The 22,071-nt window shown below is 44.2% G+C and overlaps 1 protein-coding gene across 1 annotated transcript in view; it reads right to left on the bottom strand.

Moving 5' to 3' along the window:
* Positions 1-21,704, bottom strand: part of LOC115144423 (interphotoreceptor matrix proteoglycan 2-like) — a 30,834-nt gene extending 9,130 nt beyond the window's left edge. The window contains exons 1-17 of the mRNA XM_065023682.1: positions 21,450-21,704; positions 21,122-21,373; positions 19,224-19,390; positions 19,061-19,089; positions 18,287-18,319; positions 15,590-15,633; positions 12,620-15,138; positions 12,253-12,414; positions 10,761-10,819; positions 10,612-10,632; positions 7,671-7,927; positions 7,302-7,363; positions 5,208-5,409; positions 3,291-4,957; positions 2,793-3,012; positions 1,460-1,670; positions 1,157-1,345 (exon numbers count right to left, since the gene is read on the bottom strand). Of these exons, the coding sequence (XP_064879754.1) occupies positions 1,157-1,345; positions 1,460-1,670; positions 2,793-3,012; positions 3,291-4,957; positions 5,208-5,409; positions 7,302-7,363; positions 7,671-7,927; positions 10,612-10,632; positions 10,761-10,819; positions 12,253-12,414; positions 12,620-15,138; positions 15,590-15,633; positions 18,287-18,319; positions 19,061-19,089; positions 19,224-19,390; positions 21,122-21,373; positions 21,450-21,522 (6,167 nt within the window). The 5' untranslated portion in view covers positions 21,523-21,704. The remainder of the gene's footprint in view (positions 1-1,156; positions 1,346-1,459; positions 1,671-2,792; positions 3,013-3,290; positions 4,958-5,207; positions 5,410-7,301; positions 7,364-7,670; positions 7,928-10,611; positions 10,633-10,760; positions 10,820-12,252; positions 12,415-12,619; positions 15,139-15,589; positions 15,634-18,286; positions 18,320-19,060; positions 19,090-19,223; positions 19,391-21,121; positions 21,374-21,449) is intronic.
* Between the last annotated feature and the right edge of the window lie 367 nt (positions 21,705-22,071).

Below are 22,071 nucleotides of genomic sequence, written 5' to 3'. Positions count from 1 at the left end.
GGAAAGGAAGACCCAGAGTTACCTCTGCTGCAGAGGATAAGTTCATTAGAGTTACCAGCCTCAGAAATTGCAGCCCAAATAAATGCTTCACAGATTTCAAGTAACAGATACATCTCAACGTCAACTGTTCAGATGAGACTATCTGAATAAGGCCTTCATGGTCGAATTTCTGCAAAGAAACCACTACTAAAGACACCAATAATAAGAAGAGACACGAGCAATGAACATTAGACCGGTGGAAACCTGTCCTTAGGTCTGATGAGTCCAAATTTGAGATTTTTGGTTCCAACCGCCGTGTCTTCGTGAGACGCAGAGTAGGTGAACGGATGATCTCCGAATGTGTGGTTCCCACCGTGAAGCATGGAGGAGGAGGTGTGATGGTGACACTGTCAGTGTGCTGGTGACACTGTCAGTGATTTATTTAGAATTCAAGGCAGACTTAACCGGCTACCACAGCATTCTGCAGCGATACACCATCCCATCTGGTTTGCGCTTAGTGGGACTATCATTTGTTTTTCAACAGGACAATGACCCAACACATCGACAGGCTGTGTAAGGGCTATTTGACCAGAAGGAGAGTGATGGAGTGCAGCATCAGATGACCTGGCCTCCACAATCACCCAACCTCAACCCAATTGAGATGGTTTGGGATGAGTTGGACCGCAGAGTGAAGGAAAAGCAGCCAACAAGTGCACAGCACATGTGGAGAACTCCTTCAAGACTGTTGGAAAAGTATTCTAGGTGAAGCTGGTTGAGAGAATGCCAAGAGTGTGCAAAGCTGTCATCGAGGCAAAGGGTGGCTATTTGAAGAATCTCAAATATAAAATATATTTTGATTTGTTTAACACTTTTTTGGTTACTACATGATTCCATATGTGTTATTTCATAGTGTTGATATCTTCACTATTATTCTTCAATGTAGAAAATAGTAAAAATAAAGAAAAACACTAAGTAGGTGTGTCCAAACTTTTGACTGGTACTGCAGTTATTAGGCAAGATAAGGCAAAATATTATCAGATGACATTACTCTACAAGCAACACTGCAGTGATATCTTAAATAACCATTACACATCGTAATCCATCTGTAAATACAAGAGGTCAGGTAAATAATCAGATTTACTCCTTCTCCCTCTGGGTTTATGAGTCTGCTGCTTACCGTAGAGGATCCTCTGAATCCTCCTTGTCATAACCGTCCCTCAGAGTCCTGGCCAGGAAGAAGATTGCCCCAGAGGCCACCAATAGGAATCCAGCCACCGACGCTATGGCGATGCCCACCACCAGAGGTTCTGACACATACTCCTCACAGTGTTCACCGCGGTACCACCAATTCTCTCCAACACGACATCTAGAACCACACAGAACAGCATTAGAACCATATGCATCTCAAACACACACATACACATACACAACCCTATAGTGAATTCATCACGTCAGTGTCCTTAACTAAACTCCCACCCACCTGCAGATGGCTCCCTTGCCAGGGATGACATCACACTTCCCATCGTTGAGACAGAAGTCCTCCTGCAGGTCACAGATACTCTGGCACGGCAGTCCGTCCACGCTGAAGTAACCCGCGTCACACACACACTCCGCCTCCCCGGACCAGCGGTTCACCGTGCACATCGAATACTCATTACACGCTTGGAACTTGCAGGGGTTTGCCTGGTTGCCTGGCAACGACAAAGAAAACATAAAGAAATGTGTTTTGTGTGACCTCAGTTCTACCATCTGAGAACCTGGTGACTCAGGGATGGTGGTTTGACTGTGCTGGTGATGGTGGTTAAAGCCCACTAATTCTAAAATAACACATAAATACACCACAGAAAATATATGTTAGAATGTTTCAGACTTTAGTCGTAAATTGGCTGATGATGACGTGCCCAGAGTACTTTAGTTGTCACTATCGGAACATTCTAGAAAATAGCAAAGTATTCTAACCCTAACTCTGACTCCAACCTTAACTCTCTACCTCTAACCTTAACCCTTAACAAATACCTTGTCTTTTCCTAATCTGATGCCCTGTGGAGACCTTACATGATGTGACATGATTAAGCATCAGTGTTACAGTAGATGATTATGATTGGCTCAGACAGATTACAACACAGATTATACTATAACAACCCAGCCGGCCTTATAGAATAACACCATGGTGACTCATCCTCATTATGACACATACTGTACAGTACTGTTGCTGGTCACATTGTACATCTGCCCAGACGAGGGTTGCAAAATTCCCAGGTTTTCCAGAAGACCTGGTTGGAGGATTCTGGATTTCCTGCTTAATCCCTCCTGATTCCTGGAATCCTCCAACCGGGATTTTGGTAAATCCAGGGAATTTATTGAAAGTTCCCGGAATTTTGCAACCCTAGCCCAAACAGAAGTGTCAACCACATGAGATCACCATCCCCGGGACCACAGTATCAAAGCCATTGACACATTGAGATCATTATGTTATTTTCGTGGGCTCTTTGAGTTACAAAGTGTTGAGAAAACAACTTGATTCATAACTAGAGAGTCATCTCACTTCAATGACTCAATACAGCAATCTCCTGCTGATGTGTTAATGTGAGAAGTTTGGGTTAGGTCAGCATGCCATTGCTTCTGTTGTCGACTTTCACATATTTCAACATCCAATAATGAACCTCAGCTACAGAAGATCAGCCACAAAACGGACATTACTGTCAGGAAATGCTTCACAACAATGAGTCCTTGTTGACATGATTTCATACATTTCCTACTCTCACTGCAGAATAACATCACTCAAGAATCACTTGTTTGCAGCTGAGGTTTACCTGATTCCACATCCAGTGAGTATTTGTCTATGGCGAGGTTCATGGTTTGGAAGGCTGAGTTAGCAAAGTCCTCTAGGATAAGGTACACAGTATTGGTGACCCCCCGAGAGACGGGCTTCCCAAACTTCATCCTGCTGTTCACCACAATGCTGCCGTTACGGAAATTCAGGATCTCCAGGTTCTGGAAGTTGCTGAGGTTGGACTGCAGGTAAGGGATGAGCTACAGACGAGAAAGAGACATTGTTACTTTATGCTTCCCAAAACACCAAGATATACTGTATTCCACAGGTACTGTATGACTTGTGACAAATCCAATAACCATGGAAACAGTTAATTAGAAAGTTCTACTACAGAATCCATTATATGCAACATATTACAACATTCAAAGCAATGAAAATGGTCAAATGGACTTGAGTAGGCCGTCTCTACGCATACTGAACATTCATTTATGGCCCCCATACCCCAATGTTATTGCAGATAATCCCATATATCCTTTACCAGTTCGAGGAACCTCTGCTCCAGGGCTTTGTACTCTGTGGAACTCTTGTTGAAGAGATCCTCAGAGAACATCATGTTCGTCACCCTCAAACTGAAGAACACCATCAGATCCTTGCCAGGGCTCTTCGCCATGACGATGCTGCCCACGTCTGATCCGTGGGCGATGCTGGAGTACCCGCTGCTGTCCCCGTCCATGTGACTCGTTCCGTCATACACGTTGAAGGTGAGGTCAATTTCCGACATGGGGGAGTCTGGTGCGTAGTCTCCAACCGCTTGGATTGAAGTGCCGACTTCTAGTTCGTATGTGTCGTGAGCTGGGGAAGGGGTTGCTAGCGCCATGCTAACATCTCCTTCTTCAATGCTAACATCTGACTCTTCTGCTGCCTCAAGCAGGTTTTCTGTGTGTCTGAATGTGGGCTGGAAGAATGGAGGTAGGATTGTTGGGGCAATTTCAGGTGTCTTAGAGATTTCAATGTCACCATGTGGTGCTATTTCTGTGGTGGCTGGATGGTGTGTGGCTTCCTCCTCTTCTGGTACAGAGTCAGATATACGAGAGAAGGGAGATTCCTTCTCGGGGGATAAGATGTTATGAGACTCTATGACTTCCGGGGCTGCTGTACCTGCAGCCACAACAAAGATTTGATCTTCAGCTAGGTCCTCCTCTGAGATGTCAAGGGCTGGGAGTAGTGTGGCCAAGGGCCCTGCGGCCTCCGCCCCCTGTTCCTCCAAGATCTCCACCTCTCCATCTTCATCCTCAGGATCGGGCACCAAGAGTAAAGGTCTGTCGGTGAAGGCTTCGATCTCTGGTGGTTCGGAGGTGATCATATCGAAGATGGACTCCTTGACTGTGAACAGCTCCATGTCTATGAAGGTAGGTGACTCAGTAACTGTGGGGAGTTCAACCTCTATTGGACTAGTTGGCTCCGACAGCTCCTCAACAGAACCATGGGTCTCAGCTGCTGGCCCTTCCAACACCAGGGCCTCAGTGGTGTAAAACTGAGGATAGGGATAATCAGTGACTGGTGCTATGATGGTGAATGGTTCGCTTGGGTAATAATCGTCATAAATCCCAGAGGACTCCAGCGTTTGTATGGAGAGCTCCACGGTCAGGGTCTCTGCGGTCCAGAACACAGGTACTTCAGCGGTGGTCGTGTAGTCAGGTCGGGTACTAATGTCTTGGGTCACAGGCAGCCTGTCCAAGAAAGGCTGTTGTGGCTCTTCCTCAACTGGGGCAGATTCTGGATGGGACTCAAAAGGACCCATTTCCTCTGGAGTTTCAGTCAGGACAGATTTGGTGATCTCTTCCCCCTTCTCCTCATCCTTCTTCTCTTCCTCCTTTGGTTCCACTTCTGGATCTGGAAAATGCACCTCCCCCACCATAGAATCCTCCTCATCCTCCTCTATGTAGTCTGTCTCCTCAGTTGTCACGGGAAACCATGGGAAGACGTCAGCCCCTTGGTCATCCCCAGAGAAGCCGGAGCCAGAGCCAGCATCCAAATCTGGGTCTACTCTGGGAGGTGCCGGGACCGGGGCCTCTGTGGTCTGTGGTTGTGAAGGGGAGGAGGTAGAGGAGCCTCCAGCACCGACCACACCATCCCCATCGGGAGTATCAGAGTCTTGCTGAGTGTTGCTGAGAAGAAATCCCTCTTCTTCAATATTTCCATTATCTAGAAAAACAGGAAAACACATGCTTTGTTACTGGAACACGGAATCTCCCTTCTCTTCAGTGAAGGGAAACAGAGTGAAAACAGAATAGAGGAGAATCCATGATATTAACAATGGATAAATGGTTTCAAAACTCTATTAAATCAGATTTGAATGTGTTTTTTTGTGTTGGGTGTTACTGTGTGGTTGACAGTATACAAGGTGATGTGAATGTGATCTCGTGATTTAGGAAGTAGAAACAGGACGGCTCACTCTCTGCAGGGACAGCAGTGGTGCTGGGTGGCAAGGTGGTTTCATCCAGAACGAACACATCATTTTCACTGGCCACAACGCTCCCGGAGCCTTTCAAAGGGTCCACAGGAAACAGGAAATCATCCTTCTTCAGGAAGATGTCGCTGACATCCAAGTCTTGGCCAGGAGCATCTGGTGGTTTCTCAGCAGCCAGAACATTGTCCTGACACACCAGGAAGAAAAGACAAAGGTCGATAAAAGTGCACTGACATTATTCTGACATTCTACTAACGTTAGAGAAATGTACGTCTAGTAACTCACACTTAAATGAACGTCCGTGTGTATTGTTGTCTGCCTGTAGCCCAAACGGGAGGCTGGCAGACACGGCAAACATAGAAAATGCCAAGAATATACCTAGATTAGGCTGGCTAGAGGAAAGATAATCCTAAATCCTCTATCTATACGGGAATTTCCCGGACGATACACCTGGGCTGGCCATGGCCCAAGGATGGACACACGCAACTACAGTACATAGAACTACATAGACTTATATAGACCTACACCACCCATGCATACATAAATACCTACATTTTCCCATGCACAGATCAAAAAGCACATGCATAGGATGACAGATATGATCACGTATACATTCAACAGCCCTTATAGAAGTCAAAGTGGGGGGAAAAAATGATCCTCAACATCTTCTATGAATTACAGTGGAAATTCATCCTTATATCCAGACTAACTTCAGTGGAAAGAAATTGCACTGGCACGCAGAAGATACATTTGGACACAAAAGCCGGCCCTCTGTGCCTCCCTAGCTGCAGCTGCAGATTAGTTGTGTTTTTCTCTCTCACAAGGTTGAGTTGTAGCAGAGTGTTTCTCTCTCACAAGGTTGAGTTGTAGCAGAGTGTTTCTCTCTCACAAGGTTGAGTTGTAGCAGAGTGTTTCTCTCTCACAAGGTTGAGTTGTAGCAGAGTGTTTCTCTCTCACAAGGTTGAGTTGTAACAGATACAGATGTAGCCCTTGATATGTGTGCTTCACAAAGTAAATATTCAGAAACACAAAATACCTCACGATAAACTAAATCTGAGTGAAATTCACATATACATCCCAGCAACAGATGCCCTATATGAATGAATGCAACAACACAGGCCTTTTAACCTCAACATATGTTCTGTATTAGTATGTCCTGCTCAAGGGACAGAGAAACACACACACACACACACACACACACACACACACACACACACACACACACACACACACACACTTCATCTTCCACAATGAAAATGGGCTTCCTGCAAACAGCCATGTGACTCAGAGAGACCGTCAAACCGGGTTGTGTTCACACAAATGAGCAGAGCGTCATTGTCTTTCACCACAGGATAAACAAAAAGTTGTGTTATGCCCTAAGGACAACAATAAAGTTCTGTTTGGTCAAAGTGGACTCATTTAATAACGAATGGACTTCAGATGTGCTTATCTTTAACTACCAGTAACTGCCTTGTGCCTGTGTTAGACCCTAGGAAGCTTGCCATTACCTGAGAGAATGAGAGAGAACACATGGTAGTCAAGACAAATTGGACAAGGCCATTCAGCCTAAACAAGATTGTAAATCAGTTTAATAAAGGATGAGAAAAAATAGGAAAAAATTGAGGGAGTAAATTCTGAGATTATTAAGTTTGTTCCCAGTCAAATGTGTCTTTGTAATTACAGTGCCGTCTATGAGAAAAGCGAATCATTCGGCGTAATAAATTCATGTCATATTTCCACTCAAACCAGATTTCTTTCTATATTTCTTAGTGATTGAACACAACTGTTTGCTTAATATGGCATGCTGACTTGCGTCTTGAGAATAGTTTTGTGTAAAATGGACTTGACTATTTTTACAGACTTTTACTGAACTGAGACAGCTGGGTATGAATTCCATTTTCCAAAGCAACTTTAGCAACAAATGACTTTCATTGCATTCATTTTAGTGTAGCCTACACACCAACACACATTGAACTAGCAATGTCATCAACGACATATTCAGTTGACTATATTGTTAAACAGATGCAATACACAATGTTCCTCAGGACAATGTGGAGCAGTGAACTGACACTCACTCACCATCATGTCATTGGACTCTTCTGGTTTAGTGGTGGGTCTCCCTCCCAGAAACAAGTTATCAACTGGAAAATAAAACAGTCGTACACAAATCAACTGGAGAACCCTTTTACCTTTTCACACAAATCCCAGGACTAAACCCTTATTTAGCAGTGGTCGCCAACCCTGTTCCTGGAGGACTGCTCTCTGAGCAAGCTTTTGTTTCAGCACTAACACACTTAATTGTACTAGATCAACTAATCCTCAATACTATTATTAGTCTGGTTAGGTGTGTTAGTTCTGGGCTGGAATAAAAGCCTTCTCATAATGTAGCTCTCTAGGACCAGAGTTCATGACCACCTGTTGTACAGTTTAGCCGGTCTGTAGACCTACCTCGCTCTAGCTGCAGTGAGTCAGGGTCTACATCCAGAGTGGTGTTGCTCATGAAGTTCTCCTTGTGCAGGGCTTCAGTGATGTAGTTTCGGAAGTCTGTTATGGTGTAGACCACAGTGGGGCGTTCAACGGCGTCACGGTAAGACTTCTCCACCACGTTGGACTGGAGGTTGATGTAGTCCATGGTCTCGTTACTGATGCCTGCCCCGTCCACTTCCAGAGTCACTGCGTAGTGGACTACCACAGACAAGATACCCCTAGAGGAGCAATATTCATTTGATAGAGAGAGAGAGAGACATATTGAGGAACAGAGAGACATATTGAGGAACAGAGAGACACATTGAGGGACAGAGAGACACATCAAGTAACAGAGAGACACATTGAGGAACAGAGAGACACATTGAGGAACAGAGAGAGACACATTGAGTAACAGAGAGACACATTGAGGAACAGAGAGACACATTGAGGAACAGAGAGACACATTGAGGAACAGAGACACATTGAGGAACAGAGAGACATATTGAGGAACAGAGACATTGAGGAACAGAGAGACATATTGAGGAACAGAGAGACACATTGAGGAACAGAGAGATACATTGAGGAACAGAGAGAGACAGAGGTCCTAGCTTAATTATTACAGAGATCCTAGCTTAAAGAGGTCCTAGCTTAAATAGGTCCTATCTTAATTATTACAGAGGTCCTAGCTTAAAGAGGTCCTAGCTTAAAGAGGTCCTAGCTTAATTATTACAGAGGTCCTAGTTTAGGCACAGTGCAGTCAAAAACGTGATTTTCCCGTGTTTTATAGATATTTCCACACAATGAGGTTGGAACTTTACTGTGAAATTGTGAAAACTATGATAATCCCCTTTTAAGTAAAAGAGCTGTTTAAAAAGACAGCCTGAAATTTCTGCCTGTTTTGGTGGTATGGAGCTTATGCCTTTTCATCACCATGCGGTCAGTTATTTAATACAACAATTAGAAAGAGAGTTTCAAACCTCTCTGCCAATACCAGCTAGTTTTCAGTTTTCCCCTCCTAACTCAGACCACTCCCAGACAGTCCGAGGGAAATTCTCGCTTGAGAAAGTGTTCATTGCTAAGAAAATATTTCCGTTTCTTTTTGACTATTTTAACTGAAAACAATGACAGTAAGATACTTAATTGTTACCCAGAAATTATTTGATATTGAGATAAAAATGGCTGCATTGGACCTTTAAAGTGGTCCTAGTTTGGTGAAGCTATATCCTAATCTAGATACTGTGTTCCTGGTCAGTTTATGACCATCTTCCCTTTCTCCCCCCAGACAGCCCAATTCTCCTTCAGCTCTAATTCCCTGGCAGCTCCGTTTAAAGGTTGCATGCTAACAGGGATTTATATGACCTGCAGAACAAACTGTGAAGAGCCGAAGGTGGTTTAAAGGCCTCACTGTGCTCGCAACGTTTAGATTTCCACGATGCCAGTTTGTAGGGGAAACCAGTGAGGGGCTAAACCTGCGGGGGAATCTGGCCTGGAGCCTCCGTACTGGTTGACAGTCAGGAGGAAAGTGATCTTGTCATAAAGCTCTGCCTTTAATCTCATCATAAGCAGAAAACATCTAACCATGCAGTAGGTACGGTAAAGGCTTGGTTCTTTGGCTCAGCCAGACACAGATGCACATGCATATCCCATTAGTAGATATACATGTGAGATAGACTCAGAGGGATTTGGGTTAGCTCAACTGTGCAGTCATAATGGTTGAACTGGGAGTGATAGCATTGCAATGAGATGGATTTATCACGCTCCAGTGCACTTTCACACAGGTATCTAGCCCGTTATTACAGTACTCTCCAGGACGTCATCAACTGTAATGTGTGTGTCAGTGGTCGTTGTCATGGATTTAGGAGCCATAATTCCTGACATGTGAATGCATTAACAGTAACCAGGTTTCCAGCCATCCTTTTTATGTAAAGTAAAGTACATGTTGGATAAAAAATGTCACGACAGGCCTGATGGGAACAGCAAATCTGTCGGTAAATCTGTCGACAAAACAAATCCGCTAGACAAGGTGGGAATTAATTATGAGAGATATGGCGGTGGAAACGCATTCATGTGTATACATCGATAAATATTGAGGGTCTTATTCTGGTGACATGATGATCGATGCTTGGCTGGCTGCCATTTGACAAATAAAAATAATTATCCATAACAATCACTGATGTGATCTTCCTGTCTCGGTTGGCGCCCCCCCTTGGGTTGTGCCATGGCGGAGATCTTTGTGGGCTATACTCGGCCTTGTCTCAGGATGGTAAGTTGGTGGTTGAAGATATCCCTCTAGTGGTGTGGGGGCTGTGCTTTGGCAAAGTGGGTGGGGTTATGTCCTTCCTGTTTGGCCCTGTCCGGGGGTATCATCGGATGGGGCCACAGTGTCACAGGACTACCTGGCATGATGACTCCTTGCTGTCTCCAGTCCACCTGGCTGTGCTACTGCTCCAGTTTCAACTGTTCTACCTGCGGCTATGGAATCCTGACCTGTTCACCAGACGTGCTACCTGTCCCAGACCTATTATTTGACCATGCTGGTCATTTATGAACATTTGAACATCTTGGCCATGTTCTGTTATAATCTCCACCCGGCACAGCCAGAAGAGGACTGGCTACCCCTCATAGCCTGGTTCCTCTCTAGGTTTCTTCCTAGGTTTTGGCCTTTCTAGGGAGTTTTCCTAGCCAACATGCTTCAACACCTGCATTGCTTGCTGTTTGGGGTTTTAGGCTGGGTTTCTGTTCAGCACTTTGAGATATCAGCTGATGTACAAAGTGCTATATAAATACATTTGATTTGCATTTTATCCGCAACAAGCATGTGGTTTTATGCAGATTTTAGAATATTCGCATGAACATCTGTAGCCAACTGGATGTAAACCTTGTGAGACAGTTATTTGGGTCAGAAGAAAGAAAACATGCTTACCTTTGGAGGTCCTTCTGAGGCCTGGACACATTTGGAAAAGACAAAGAAATATTAGAACTTGATACTGAAATAGCATATTGCCTGTTCAATTAAATATGATGCTTTATAGGTAGTAGATCAATGGATTTATAGCTGCTAATGACGCTTACCTGAATTCAACTACAAAGACCTTCTTGAATCCTGGTAACCTTTCAAATGCATCTTCAATCTAGATGAGAACGATGAAAAGAAAACACACTTAGTTAATTACCACGTCAAGTTGGAGTTCTTCTCAGGAGAATGAAAAAGATCCACCCTGTTCGCCAGACATGCCTGCGTCTACACCAGTACTGTGAATCCCTTACGCCACCAGTTAGCGATATCATTCTCAGTCCAGGACCACATAGTATGATCAGTTACTGCAGTATAGACAAAAATCAAGTCAGTCCCCTTTCCAAGTCTGTGTAGTGGCTGTCTGTGTGCTAAAGCTGTCCTCTAGGATCTGTGCCACCTCCCTTCTTTCCCCTCTTGGCCAGCAGCAGTAAGGCTCTGTCCTGTTGTTTACTTATTCATCCTCTCTGTATGTCTGCATCTCAAATGACACCCTATTCCCTATTTAGTGCACTACTTTTGACCCGAGCCCCATGGGGCTCTGATCAGGCCCTGGTCAAAAGCACTGCACTATATTGGGAAATAGGCGGCCATTTGGGACACGTGTATAACTAATGGCCTCTGCTCTGACATAAACTCTGGCTCTGCCGGAGAAAAGGCCAAAATGTGAGGTGGCAACATCCAGCGATGGGAATACACCATCCATCACTGTGGGTTCCCAGCAGAGGACATGTCTCCAGAGCTGTCACACTGACTGGTGCACCTCTGATTTTTCCAGGCAGCTTTCTTCCTGTTCTTCAGTGAATACAGTATGTAGCTGGCAAGCCCAGACAACCAGTACAACATTCGAAAGTTGTTTACAGTAAATAGATACAGTAGAATATATATAGATATCTTTACCTCTTCAGAACTTTCTGTTTCTACTCTGTACACGCAAGAGTTAATCGTGTAAAATACACTGTCCAAAACATTAGGAACACCTGCTATCCATGACAGATGGATCCCTTATTGATGTCACCTGTTAAATCCACTTCAGACAGTGTATATGAAGGTGAGAAGACGGGTTAAAGAAGGATTTTTAAGCCCGGAGACAATTGAGACATGGAGTGGGTATTTGTGCCATTCAGAAGGTGAATGGGCAAGACAAATTATTTGAGTGTCTTTGAACGGGGTATGATAGCAGGTGCCAGGCACGCCGGTTTGAGTGTTTCAAAAAGTGCAACGTAACAGTTTCCAGTGTGTATCTAGAATTGTTCACCACCCAAAGGACATCCAGCCAACTTTACACAACCGGAAAGCCTTGGAGTCAACATGGGCCAAGCATCCCTGTGGAACGCTTTCAACACCTTGTAAAGTCCATGCCCTGACGAATTGAGGCTGTTCTGAGGGCAAACGGAGGTGCAACTCAATATTAGGAAGGTGTTCCTAATGTTTTGTACATTCAGTGTACATCCTGTATGTGAAAAGAAGGAAACAAAAACAAAAGCGGGTGTCAAAAAGGATGGGACCAAGAGCCTGCGTGGGGACAGCAGTATACCAACTCTACTGTACTTTATGGGTGAAATGTTTGGCCACGCGTTGGTAGTAGAAGCTAGAGGGGTCTCTCAGGGCGTCGTTGTAGTTCTCTCCCTTTAGCTGGATTCTGAGTTCTACCACCTGCTCCTTCATGGGTGTGGACGGCCTCGTCATGATGTCCTCGATCTCATTGCCCAGCTAAACACAGGACACAAAAACAGATCACATCATTACAATATCACCTCACTCTCATTCATTTCAGTAGACAGTGTCTTTAATCTATAGCTGATGCACCTCTCTTATTGTGTGTTTAAGAAGGCTTCTATCCTTTATGAAGTAACAATTTGATTATTGATTCTGTGTTTCATTGATTGCAATAATAATAACCTCGTCATTTCCTTACCGTGTTTTCCACCTCTGTTATGATATCTTGGATCCCTAGGAAGTCATCATTTGTTTCTTCTGTGACCCTATAACGATCACCGTTATTGTTCTCCTCTGCATCCCTATAACGATCGCCATTATTGTTCTCCTCTGTGTCTGTCAAAATTCCAGTTTCAGTGGTAACCTCATGAGTAATCTCCACAGCAGCCTCCTGTGTCGCCTCTGGAGTGGACTCACCTGCAGCCTCTGTGGTTATCTCTGCTCCAGCTTCTGAACGCTCTAGAATGATCTCTTCGGAAGCCTCTTCTGTAGTTTCAGTAATTGTCTTTTTGGAAGCCTCTTCTGTAGCTTCTGGAATGATATCTTCTACTGCCTCAGATGGGACCTCTTCTGAAGCCTCTGGAGTTTCCTCCTCTGAAGGTTCTGGAATTTCCTCCTCTGAAGTTTCTGGAATTTCCTCCTCTGAATGTTCTGGTGTTATCTCTTCTGGAGTCACTGAAACTATTTCTTCTACAGTTTCTGTTGAGTCTTCTTCAGCAGCTTCCAGAGTTATCTCTACAGTCTCTGGGGGGATTTCTTCCACTGCAGTCTCCAAAGGGACCTCTTCTGCTTCCTCGGGAACTTCTTCAGTAGACTCTGGAGTTACCTCTATCTCCACCTCGGGATTGTCCTCTACTGCAGTTTCTTCTGTAATCTCCTCAACCTCAGGAGTGACCTCCAAAGTGGCTTCTGAGGTGACCTCCATCGTAACTTCCTTCATCTCTACTTCAGCCTTTATTGTTGCTTCTTCAGTGATCCCTGTTACATCCTCTGGAATGGCCTTTACTAAAGTTTCTGGAGTGACTTCTTCCTCAGGACCAATTTCTATTACCACTTCATTAGTAGTAGTGGCTACAGTATCCTCTAGTACAGCCTCTGGAGTGATCTCCTCCGTAGCCTCGAGTATCAAATGAGTTGTGGCAACTGAGATAACTTCCTCTAAAATCTCAGGGGTCTCCTCTTCAGTGTCTTCTGGGGCAACATTTACTGTAGCCTCTGAGGTGGTCTCCACAGGGAGCTCCTGAACATCTCCATCTGAACCCTCTGAAGGGATCTCCATGGCAGCTTCAGGCTCTGAAGTGTCCCCTGGAGAAACTTCTGGAGTTAATTCTGCTGCATCCTCTGGAATATCCTCATCTGTAGTATCTTCTGACGTTGCCTTGGTAGCAATGTCTGAAGTGGTCTCCAAAGTGACGTTTTCTTCTACCACAGCTTCTGTGATCTCCTCATCTGTGGTATCTGAAGTGACCTCTATGGCAGCCTCTTTAATCTCCTCATCTATGGTGTCTGAAGTGATTTCTGTGGCACCCTCTGTGATCTCCTTGTCTATGGTTTCTGATGTGATTTCTGTGGCGCCCTCTGTGATCTCTTTGTCTATGGTATCTGATGTGATTTCTATAGCACCCTCTGTGATCTCCTTGTCTATGGTATCTGAAGTGATTTCTGTAGTACCCCCTGTGATCTCCTTGTCTATGGTATCTGAAGTGATTTCGGTAGTACCCTCTGTGATCTCCTTGTCTATGGTATCTGAAGTGATTTCTGTAGTACCCTCTGTGATATCCTTGTCTATGGTGTCTGAAGTGATTTCTGTGGCACCCTCTGTGATCTCCTTGTCTATGGTATCTGAAGTGATTTCTGTGGCACCCTCTGTGATCTCCTTGTCTATGGTATCTGAAGTGATTTCTGTGGCACCCCCTGTGATCTCCTTGTCTATGGTATCTGAAGTGATTTCTGTGGCACCCTCTGTGATCTCCTTGTCTATGGTATCTGAAGTGATTTCTGTGGCAGCCTCCGAAGGCGCTTCAGAAGGGGTTTCAGAAATGGCCTCCAAAGAAGTTTCTGGAATAAATGTTATTTCAGGTTCTGGGATATCCTTGTCTGTGGACCCAACAGGCATATCGATGGCAGCTTCTGAAAGGACCTCTGCAGGGATCTCAATGGCAGCCTCTGATGGGACCTCTGCAGGGATCTCAACGGCAGCCTCTGATGGGACCTCTATAGGGATCATAATGGCAGCTTCTGATGGGACCTCTGCAGCGGCCTCTTCTGCCTCCTCCACTGTATTGTGTGTGGTTTCTGAGATTACTTCCTCATACATTTTCCCAATTACCTCATTAATGGGCTGATGGATGACAGTGACAATAGGTTCAGATGTGATCTGCACAGTGTCATCTGAGGTAGCATCGGATGTTTCCTCAACAGCAGCCATATTAACCTCCTGGACAGCCTCATCGCTAGTCTCAGCAATGACTTCAACTGCTGTTTCGGAGTTGACGTCAAAGGCAGCTTCGGTAGTGGCGTCCTCTCCTATCTCCTGTATTGTCTCGTCGGTCTCTGAGGTGACGTCGATGTCAGCATCTTCAGTCACAGAGTCAGTCGTTTCTGGCGGGACCATCTCTGTGACCTCCTCAACTGGCTCTGCAGTAATGACAGGAATGACGTCAACATCTCCTCGCAAGGTTGGGAAGGTGTCTGGCTGTATGACAATGACTTCATTATCTACAGAAAAAAACAAGTAGTGACCCAGAAACAAAGAATATATAAGTATGAATAAAAGAGGGTGTATTATACATGACACAGAATACAATTATATAAGAAAACATTCTACATGACATCAATGAATTGCTACTGAACATGTCTGGCACTGAAATTGAAAAGCAGTGTGTTCAGACAAGCGGTTCAGACAATCTCTTAGGAAAGTCTAGCGGTGCCTCTATCCACTGTCCATTGACAACGTGGTGTGTCATTAAGAAGGATTAAAGGCCTATTCTGGGAGCAACGCGTGTCTTGATCAGGCTACAGTAGTCCTATGCAGCACCCACAATAACCTCAAGACAGTACTACACTACAGACAGGGGCTAATAGTCTAGCTATACTGTCACTGATCAACAGATGGCATAAAAGACAGATGCATTTTGCCCAGACACTGAATTGAGGTTAAGAGGTCAACCTTTTTGGGTGGTGGCCAATTCTGGTGGAGTTGCCGCAGTTGGACTGTGTGAAAGAGAGACAATCAATTAGTAACTTCAACATGTTGGACTGTGTGAAAGAGAGACAATCAATCAGTAACTTCCACATGTGATACAAAAGATTATAGGTTGTAAAGCCCCACTTTACAATAAGCACCCCTCATACCTGTGTAATAAAATGGCAGTTACGCAGGAATGTACATCGTCATTACAATAATTACATAGTACTTCAAACTGGAATACCTGTTCAAATGGCTTTCAAGCTATTGTGATGTCATTTGCAAATCTTTAACATTTTGTAAATCAAAACCAGGTATTACATGTTATTACACTGTAGCCCTGTATGTAACTACCAGGTATTACACTGTAGCCCTGTATGTAACTACCAGGTATTACATGTTGTTACACTGTAGCCCTGTACGTAACTACCAGGTATTACACTGTAGCCCTGTATATAACTACCAGGTATTACACTGTACCCCTGTATGGAACTACCAGGTATTACATTGTACCCCTGTATGTAGCTACCAGGTATTACACTGTAGCCCTGTATGGAACTACCAGGTATTACATGTTGTTACACTGTACCCCTGTATGGAACTACCAGGTATTACACTGTACCCCTGTATGGAACTACCAGGTATTACACTGTACCCCTGTGTGTAGCTACCAGGTATTACACTGTAGCCCTGTATGTAACTACCAGGTATTACATGTTGTTACACTGTACCCCTGTACGTAACTACCAGGTATTACATGTTGTTACACTGTACCCCTGTATGGAACTACCAGGTATTACACTGTACCCCTGTATGGAACTACCAGGTATTACACTGTACCCCTGTATGTAACTACCAGGTATTACACTGTGCCCCTGTATGTAACTACCAGGTATTACATGAAGGTACACTGTAGCCCTTTATGGAACTACCAGGTATTACACTGTACCCCTGTATGGAACTACCAGGTATTACATGTTGTTACACTGTAGCCCTGTATGTAACTACCAGGTATTACATGTTGTTACACTGTACCCCTGTATGGAACTACCAGGTATTACACTGTACCCCTGTATGGAACTACCAGGTATTACACTGTACCCCTGTATGGAACTACCAGGTATTACACTGTACCCCTGTACGTAACTACCAGGTATTACACTGTAGCCCTGTATGTAACTACCAGGTATTACATGTTGTTACACTGTACCCCTGTATGGAACTACCAGGTATTACACTGTACCCCTGTATGGAACTACCAGGTATTACACTGTACCCCTGTATGTAACTACCAGGTATTACACTGTACCCCTGTATGGAACTACCAGGTATTTCACTGTACCCCAGTATGGAACTACCAGGTATTACACTGTACCCCTGTATGGAACTACCAGGTATTACACTGTACCCCTGTATGGGACTACCAGGTATTACACTGTAGCCCTGTATGTAACTACCAGGTATTACATGTTGTTACACTGTACCCCTGTATGTAACTACCAGGTATTACATGTTGTTACACTGGACCCCTGTATGGAACTACCAGGTATTACACTGTACCCCTGTATGTAACTACCAGGTATTACATGTTGTTACACTGTAACCCTGTATGTAACTACCAGGTATTACACTGTAGCCCTGTATGTAACTACCAGGTATTACACTGTACCCCTGTATGGAACTACCAGGTATCACATGTTGTTACACTGTAACCCTGTATGTAACTACCAGGTATTACACTGTACCCCTGTATGGGACTACCAGGTATTACACTGTAGCCCTGTATGTAACTACCAGGTATTACATGTTGTTACACTGTGCCCCTGTATGGAACTACCAGGTATTACATGTTGTTACACTGGACCCCTGTATGGAACTACCAGGTATTACACTGTACCCCTGTATGTAACTACCAGGTATTACATGTTGTTACACTGTAACCCTGTATGTAACTACCAGGTATTACACTGTAGCCCTGTATGTAACTACCAGGTATTACACTGTAGCCCTGTATGTAACTACCAGGTATTACACTGTAGCCCTGTATGTAACTACCAGGTATTACACTGTAGCCCTGTATGTAACTACCAGGTATTACACTGTACCCCTGTATGTAACTACCAGGTATTACATGTTGTTACACTGTAACCCTGTATGGAACTACCAGGTATTACATTGTACCCCTGTATGTAACTACCAGGTATTACACTGTACCCCTGTATGTAACTACCAGGTATTACAAAAGTAGACCTGCTATAATACTTTGCTGTTACTGTCTACATGCGTGTAGCTTACAGGCACAGCAAGCTGTCTACAGCAGTGGCTATGATCATACAACAATGTAGTAGTTGTATGAATCTGGTTGAAGCGAGGGGGGAAAGGTTGAGCAGGCTGCAGAGCTGTGTGGTGCACGGAGGCTGCCGTGATGTCACATTTACATGTTACATCTTCATCGTTTAGCAGACTCTTATCCAGAGCGACTTATATACATGTTCATAATTTTTCATACTAGTCGCCGTGGGAATCGAACCCACAACCCTGGTGTTGCAAGCGCCATGCTCTACCAACTGAGCTACATGGGACTACATCACTGTTATGGATAGCATACAACACAGCAGTGTTTCTATAGAGCTGTGTGGGCACCAAGACAGCAGGCTTTAGTGTTGGGAACAGGCCTACCTGCACACTTTGGACCCTGAGCTTGTGGGCTCGCTGACGTGGATGGGACGGGGATGAGGAGAACATGGAAGTGGTGTAAATACAATGTGGTTGATGAGGGGTTGAGGTTGAGTAACGTGTGTGACGTACAGCAGGGTACGTCTGCTCTAAGTGACCCGAACCTTCTGTAACGTTGCAACCTGCTGAACGTCACACAGGCAGGTACTTACAGTGGGGAGAACAACTATTTGATACACTGCCAATTTTGCAGGTTTTCCTACTTAGAAAGCATGTAGAGGTCTGTCATTTTTATCATAGGCACAGTTCAACTGTGAGAGACGGAATCTAACACAAAAATCCAGAAAATCACATTGTATGATTTTTAAGTAATTAATTTGCATTTTATTGCATGACATAAGTATTTGATCACCTACCAACCAGTAAAAATTCCGGCTCTCACCTGTTAATTTTTCACACCCAGAAGGAGGTGGTTGGCTGCTGGGGGCGGCAGCGTAGCCTAGTGGTTAGAGCGTTGGACTAGTAACCGGAAGGTTGCGAGTTCAAACCCCCGAGCTGACAAGGTACAAATCTGTCGTTCTGCCCCTGAACAGGCAGTTAACCCACTGTTCCCAGGCCGTCATTGAAAATAAGAATATGTTCTTAACTGACTTGCCTGGTTAAATAAAGGTAAAAATAAATAAAAGTAGGAAAACCTGCAAAATCAACAGTCAAATACTTGTTCTCCCCACTGTATTTTTCCTTGTGCTGGTATCTCACAGAGACTTTGGAACTCACCTATTCGAAGCAGCAGTCATCACCACTCTCTGAAATAAAAACATAATCCATTGATAAATAAAGCTTCTCAATCACATACCAATAAACTACACACACTTGGACACACACACACATCAATATCCATAATGTTTTACGTATCAAATTGTACAAAATTCTCACTCACAGCCCTAACAAGAGAGACGTGCTCCTCTGATCGGCTGAAGTTGCTGCCAATCTCCATCACGCTGACAGTTCCATCCTGACATAAGTTAACCCAGGCCTGGTACTCATCTCTCTCAGGTAGACGGTCCCAGAAGATCTTGAACGCCTCCCACACCGTCTCCTGACACACTGGGCAGCACACAGACACAGGACTGGGTCAGAGACTAGCTTTCACACCCAGAATTTTTGGTGTACTTCCTGATTGGACAGAATTTAAATGGAATTGACCCCAACCCTGACTGACACAGAGACGTGACACAGAGGTCACACTCTGTGACACAGATGGATGTAGAAGAAGACCCGCTTAACGTATATGAATATTCAATCTAGATTTAAATAACACTGTGTAGTACAAGGACATGGTAACCAAAACAAACATTGCCATTTAGCTGACATTTAGCCAGCGATCCTGACAGGAAAAATCTCTCCAATGGACAGCTATGAAAAATGAAGGCAATCAGGGAAATGTGAGGTCATTTTTTGATCCATACACACATATACTCCCAGGTTCCAGACAGCATCACCATTTCACCACCCCTGCTGACATTGAAATGACTTCTCAGCTCAAGACATGTGGTTTTCACAATGTACCAGTACCTCTGCTTTGGAACAAAAAAAGCTGGCAAAAAACATTAACCCCCTTTCTTTTTCTCTCAATCTGCAGCCACATCTGTAGGCTACATTTCAGGTTTGGAGGCTGAGGACAACCAGAAAGCCCTTGGTAGAGGAGCTAGCGGGAGCAGGCCTGAGGGCTCTCATATTTTCCTGGCAGCATGGCTCATCTGATCAATGTCTAGAGGACTACTATTTCGGTAGCGAGGCAGGGTTCAGAACGAGGACTGGGGCTTTCTCTCTAAGCTTCCCCAGGTGGAGCACCACGTGTTCGGGTTGAACTGACAGAAGGGCACCCTGGTGCAAGGCTGTCTGGTGCCAGGCTCTCTGCCTGGCCTCACCTGAAATCTGGCCCTTACCCGTATCAATCAGTCTATACCAAAATGAGGTTGGACGTTTGATCTTAAACGTGGAGCGTTTCTCAACCTCCATGACTGAATACTATAACTATAGCCCTTGAATCATGATAGATTAGTTACTGTCATTGATTGACTTCTAGTAATTTCCCTTGAGTTCCAACAAGGCTCTGAACCATTGTTCCAAACAAACGACTGATAGAGAATGGTAACACTGGGCTGTATTTCAACAGCTGAAGCCATGCACGTGGATGACCATAGGGCTTTAATAAAGAGGCTGGAAAAGTACTGCTTACTGCATGGTTCATGTTGGAGGTGATTAAAGAGCACACATTTACATGACAAACATCTATTTATCTTCCCCACCTGTCCATTCCCAATTAAATATATTAATATATTATATTAAAAACAGAAAGTTGTACTCATTTTGATGGTATATAATGGTTGTGTTATTACAATAAAAGCATATTAAATCCGTAATAAGTCATAGATGGCCATATGATAAAAGGAGTGAGATTAGCCTTCTGTCACATACACTCTTAGAAAAAAAGACGCTATCTAGAAGCTAAAAGGGTTCTTCGGCTCTCCCCATAGGAGAACCTTTTGAGGAACCCTTCTTGGTTCCAGGTAGACCCCAGGTAGACCCCTTTTGTTTCCGGGTAGAACCCTTTCCACAGAGGGTTCTACATGGAACCCAAAAGGGTTTTACCTGGAACCAAAAGGGTTATTCTATGGGGACAGCCGAAGAACCCTTTTGAAAACCTTTTGCATAAGAGTGCATGCACCACAGGAATTCAATTAATCTGGCTGAACAACAAAGATTGTAGATGAATAGACTCCAGGTCATAATGAATCCCCAGGGCCCATGAGATACAGTAGTGAAAAAGCTTACCTCGCTGGTGAAAGTACTTCAGATGGTTTTCTATCGCCTGGTCTACAGTCTCTTGAGAACAAAGCTTCACTCCACTGGGGAAAAGAATATTCCGCTTTCTTCTAGAAATAGCACCCTTTCCTTTGTATGTCTTGTGGGTCAAGGCCTCCAGACCTTCATCTGACTCCAGTTGTCTTGAAATCCCAGAGGGGTCTTGAGATTTCAAGTGTTTCACTACCAAACCTCTATCCATAGCAACCCCATGCAAAGCATCTGTAAAAGTACATGAGACAGTTATACATGTGACCAGAAGTCAAACAGTCATCATTAAATCCTCTACTGTACCTACCCGTGTCAAAGTATCCTGTCAGAAGGATGGCAGACACAACCCAAAAAACACAGTTCCTTGTTAGCCCCGGCATTTCTTAAAGGATCCAAGATGCAGCCCCAGTCTAGAGTAAATCTTCTCAATCCTTCTCAGTTCATCAACAATAGGGTTTTGTTTACTGTCCATCCACTTGATAGCATTGTGTAAAAATAGGGCTATTCCTCTGGTTATTCCTCGTGAGCTAGGCTATCCCCCCAGTGTAACGGGATGTGGTTACAGTGCTGAAGACAGCTCCCCAGCCTTCCTCAGGTAAGCAGATGGGACTTTGGCAGGAGATTTCTTTCTGCTTCCTAATCCTATTTGATAAGCTTTAGTGGTGCCTCTGCAAGACTTTAGTCTAACCGTGCATGGTTGTTTAACTTGTGAATAATCTGTGTCGGCCAATGTAGGGAATAGGGATAGTGATGGTCATTTAATTTTTAACATAATTGCATATTTTCACAACTGCAAAACATGCAATGACAACTTATCCTACTTATTCTATTGGCTTGGTCTGCTTACATTAATTAATGACTTACTCATTCCTTTTATATTTATAGTATTGCAGAGATTCACAATGTGAAATGTGATTCTCACGGTGACA

Source organism: Oncorhynchus nerka, linkage group LG2 (genome assembly GCF_034236695.1).
Source record: "Oncorhynchus nerka isolate Pitt River linkage group LG2, Oner_Uvic_2.0, whole genome shotgun sequence".
Lineage (NCBI taxonomy): Eukaryota > Metazoa > Chordata > Actinopteri > Salmoniformes > Salmonidae > Oncorhynchus > Oncorhynchus nerka.
Note: the sequence above shows the minus strand (reverse complement) of the source record. Positions and strands in the feature narration are given on the sequence as shown.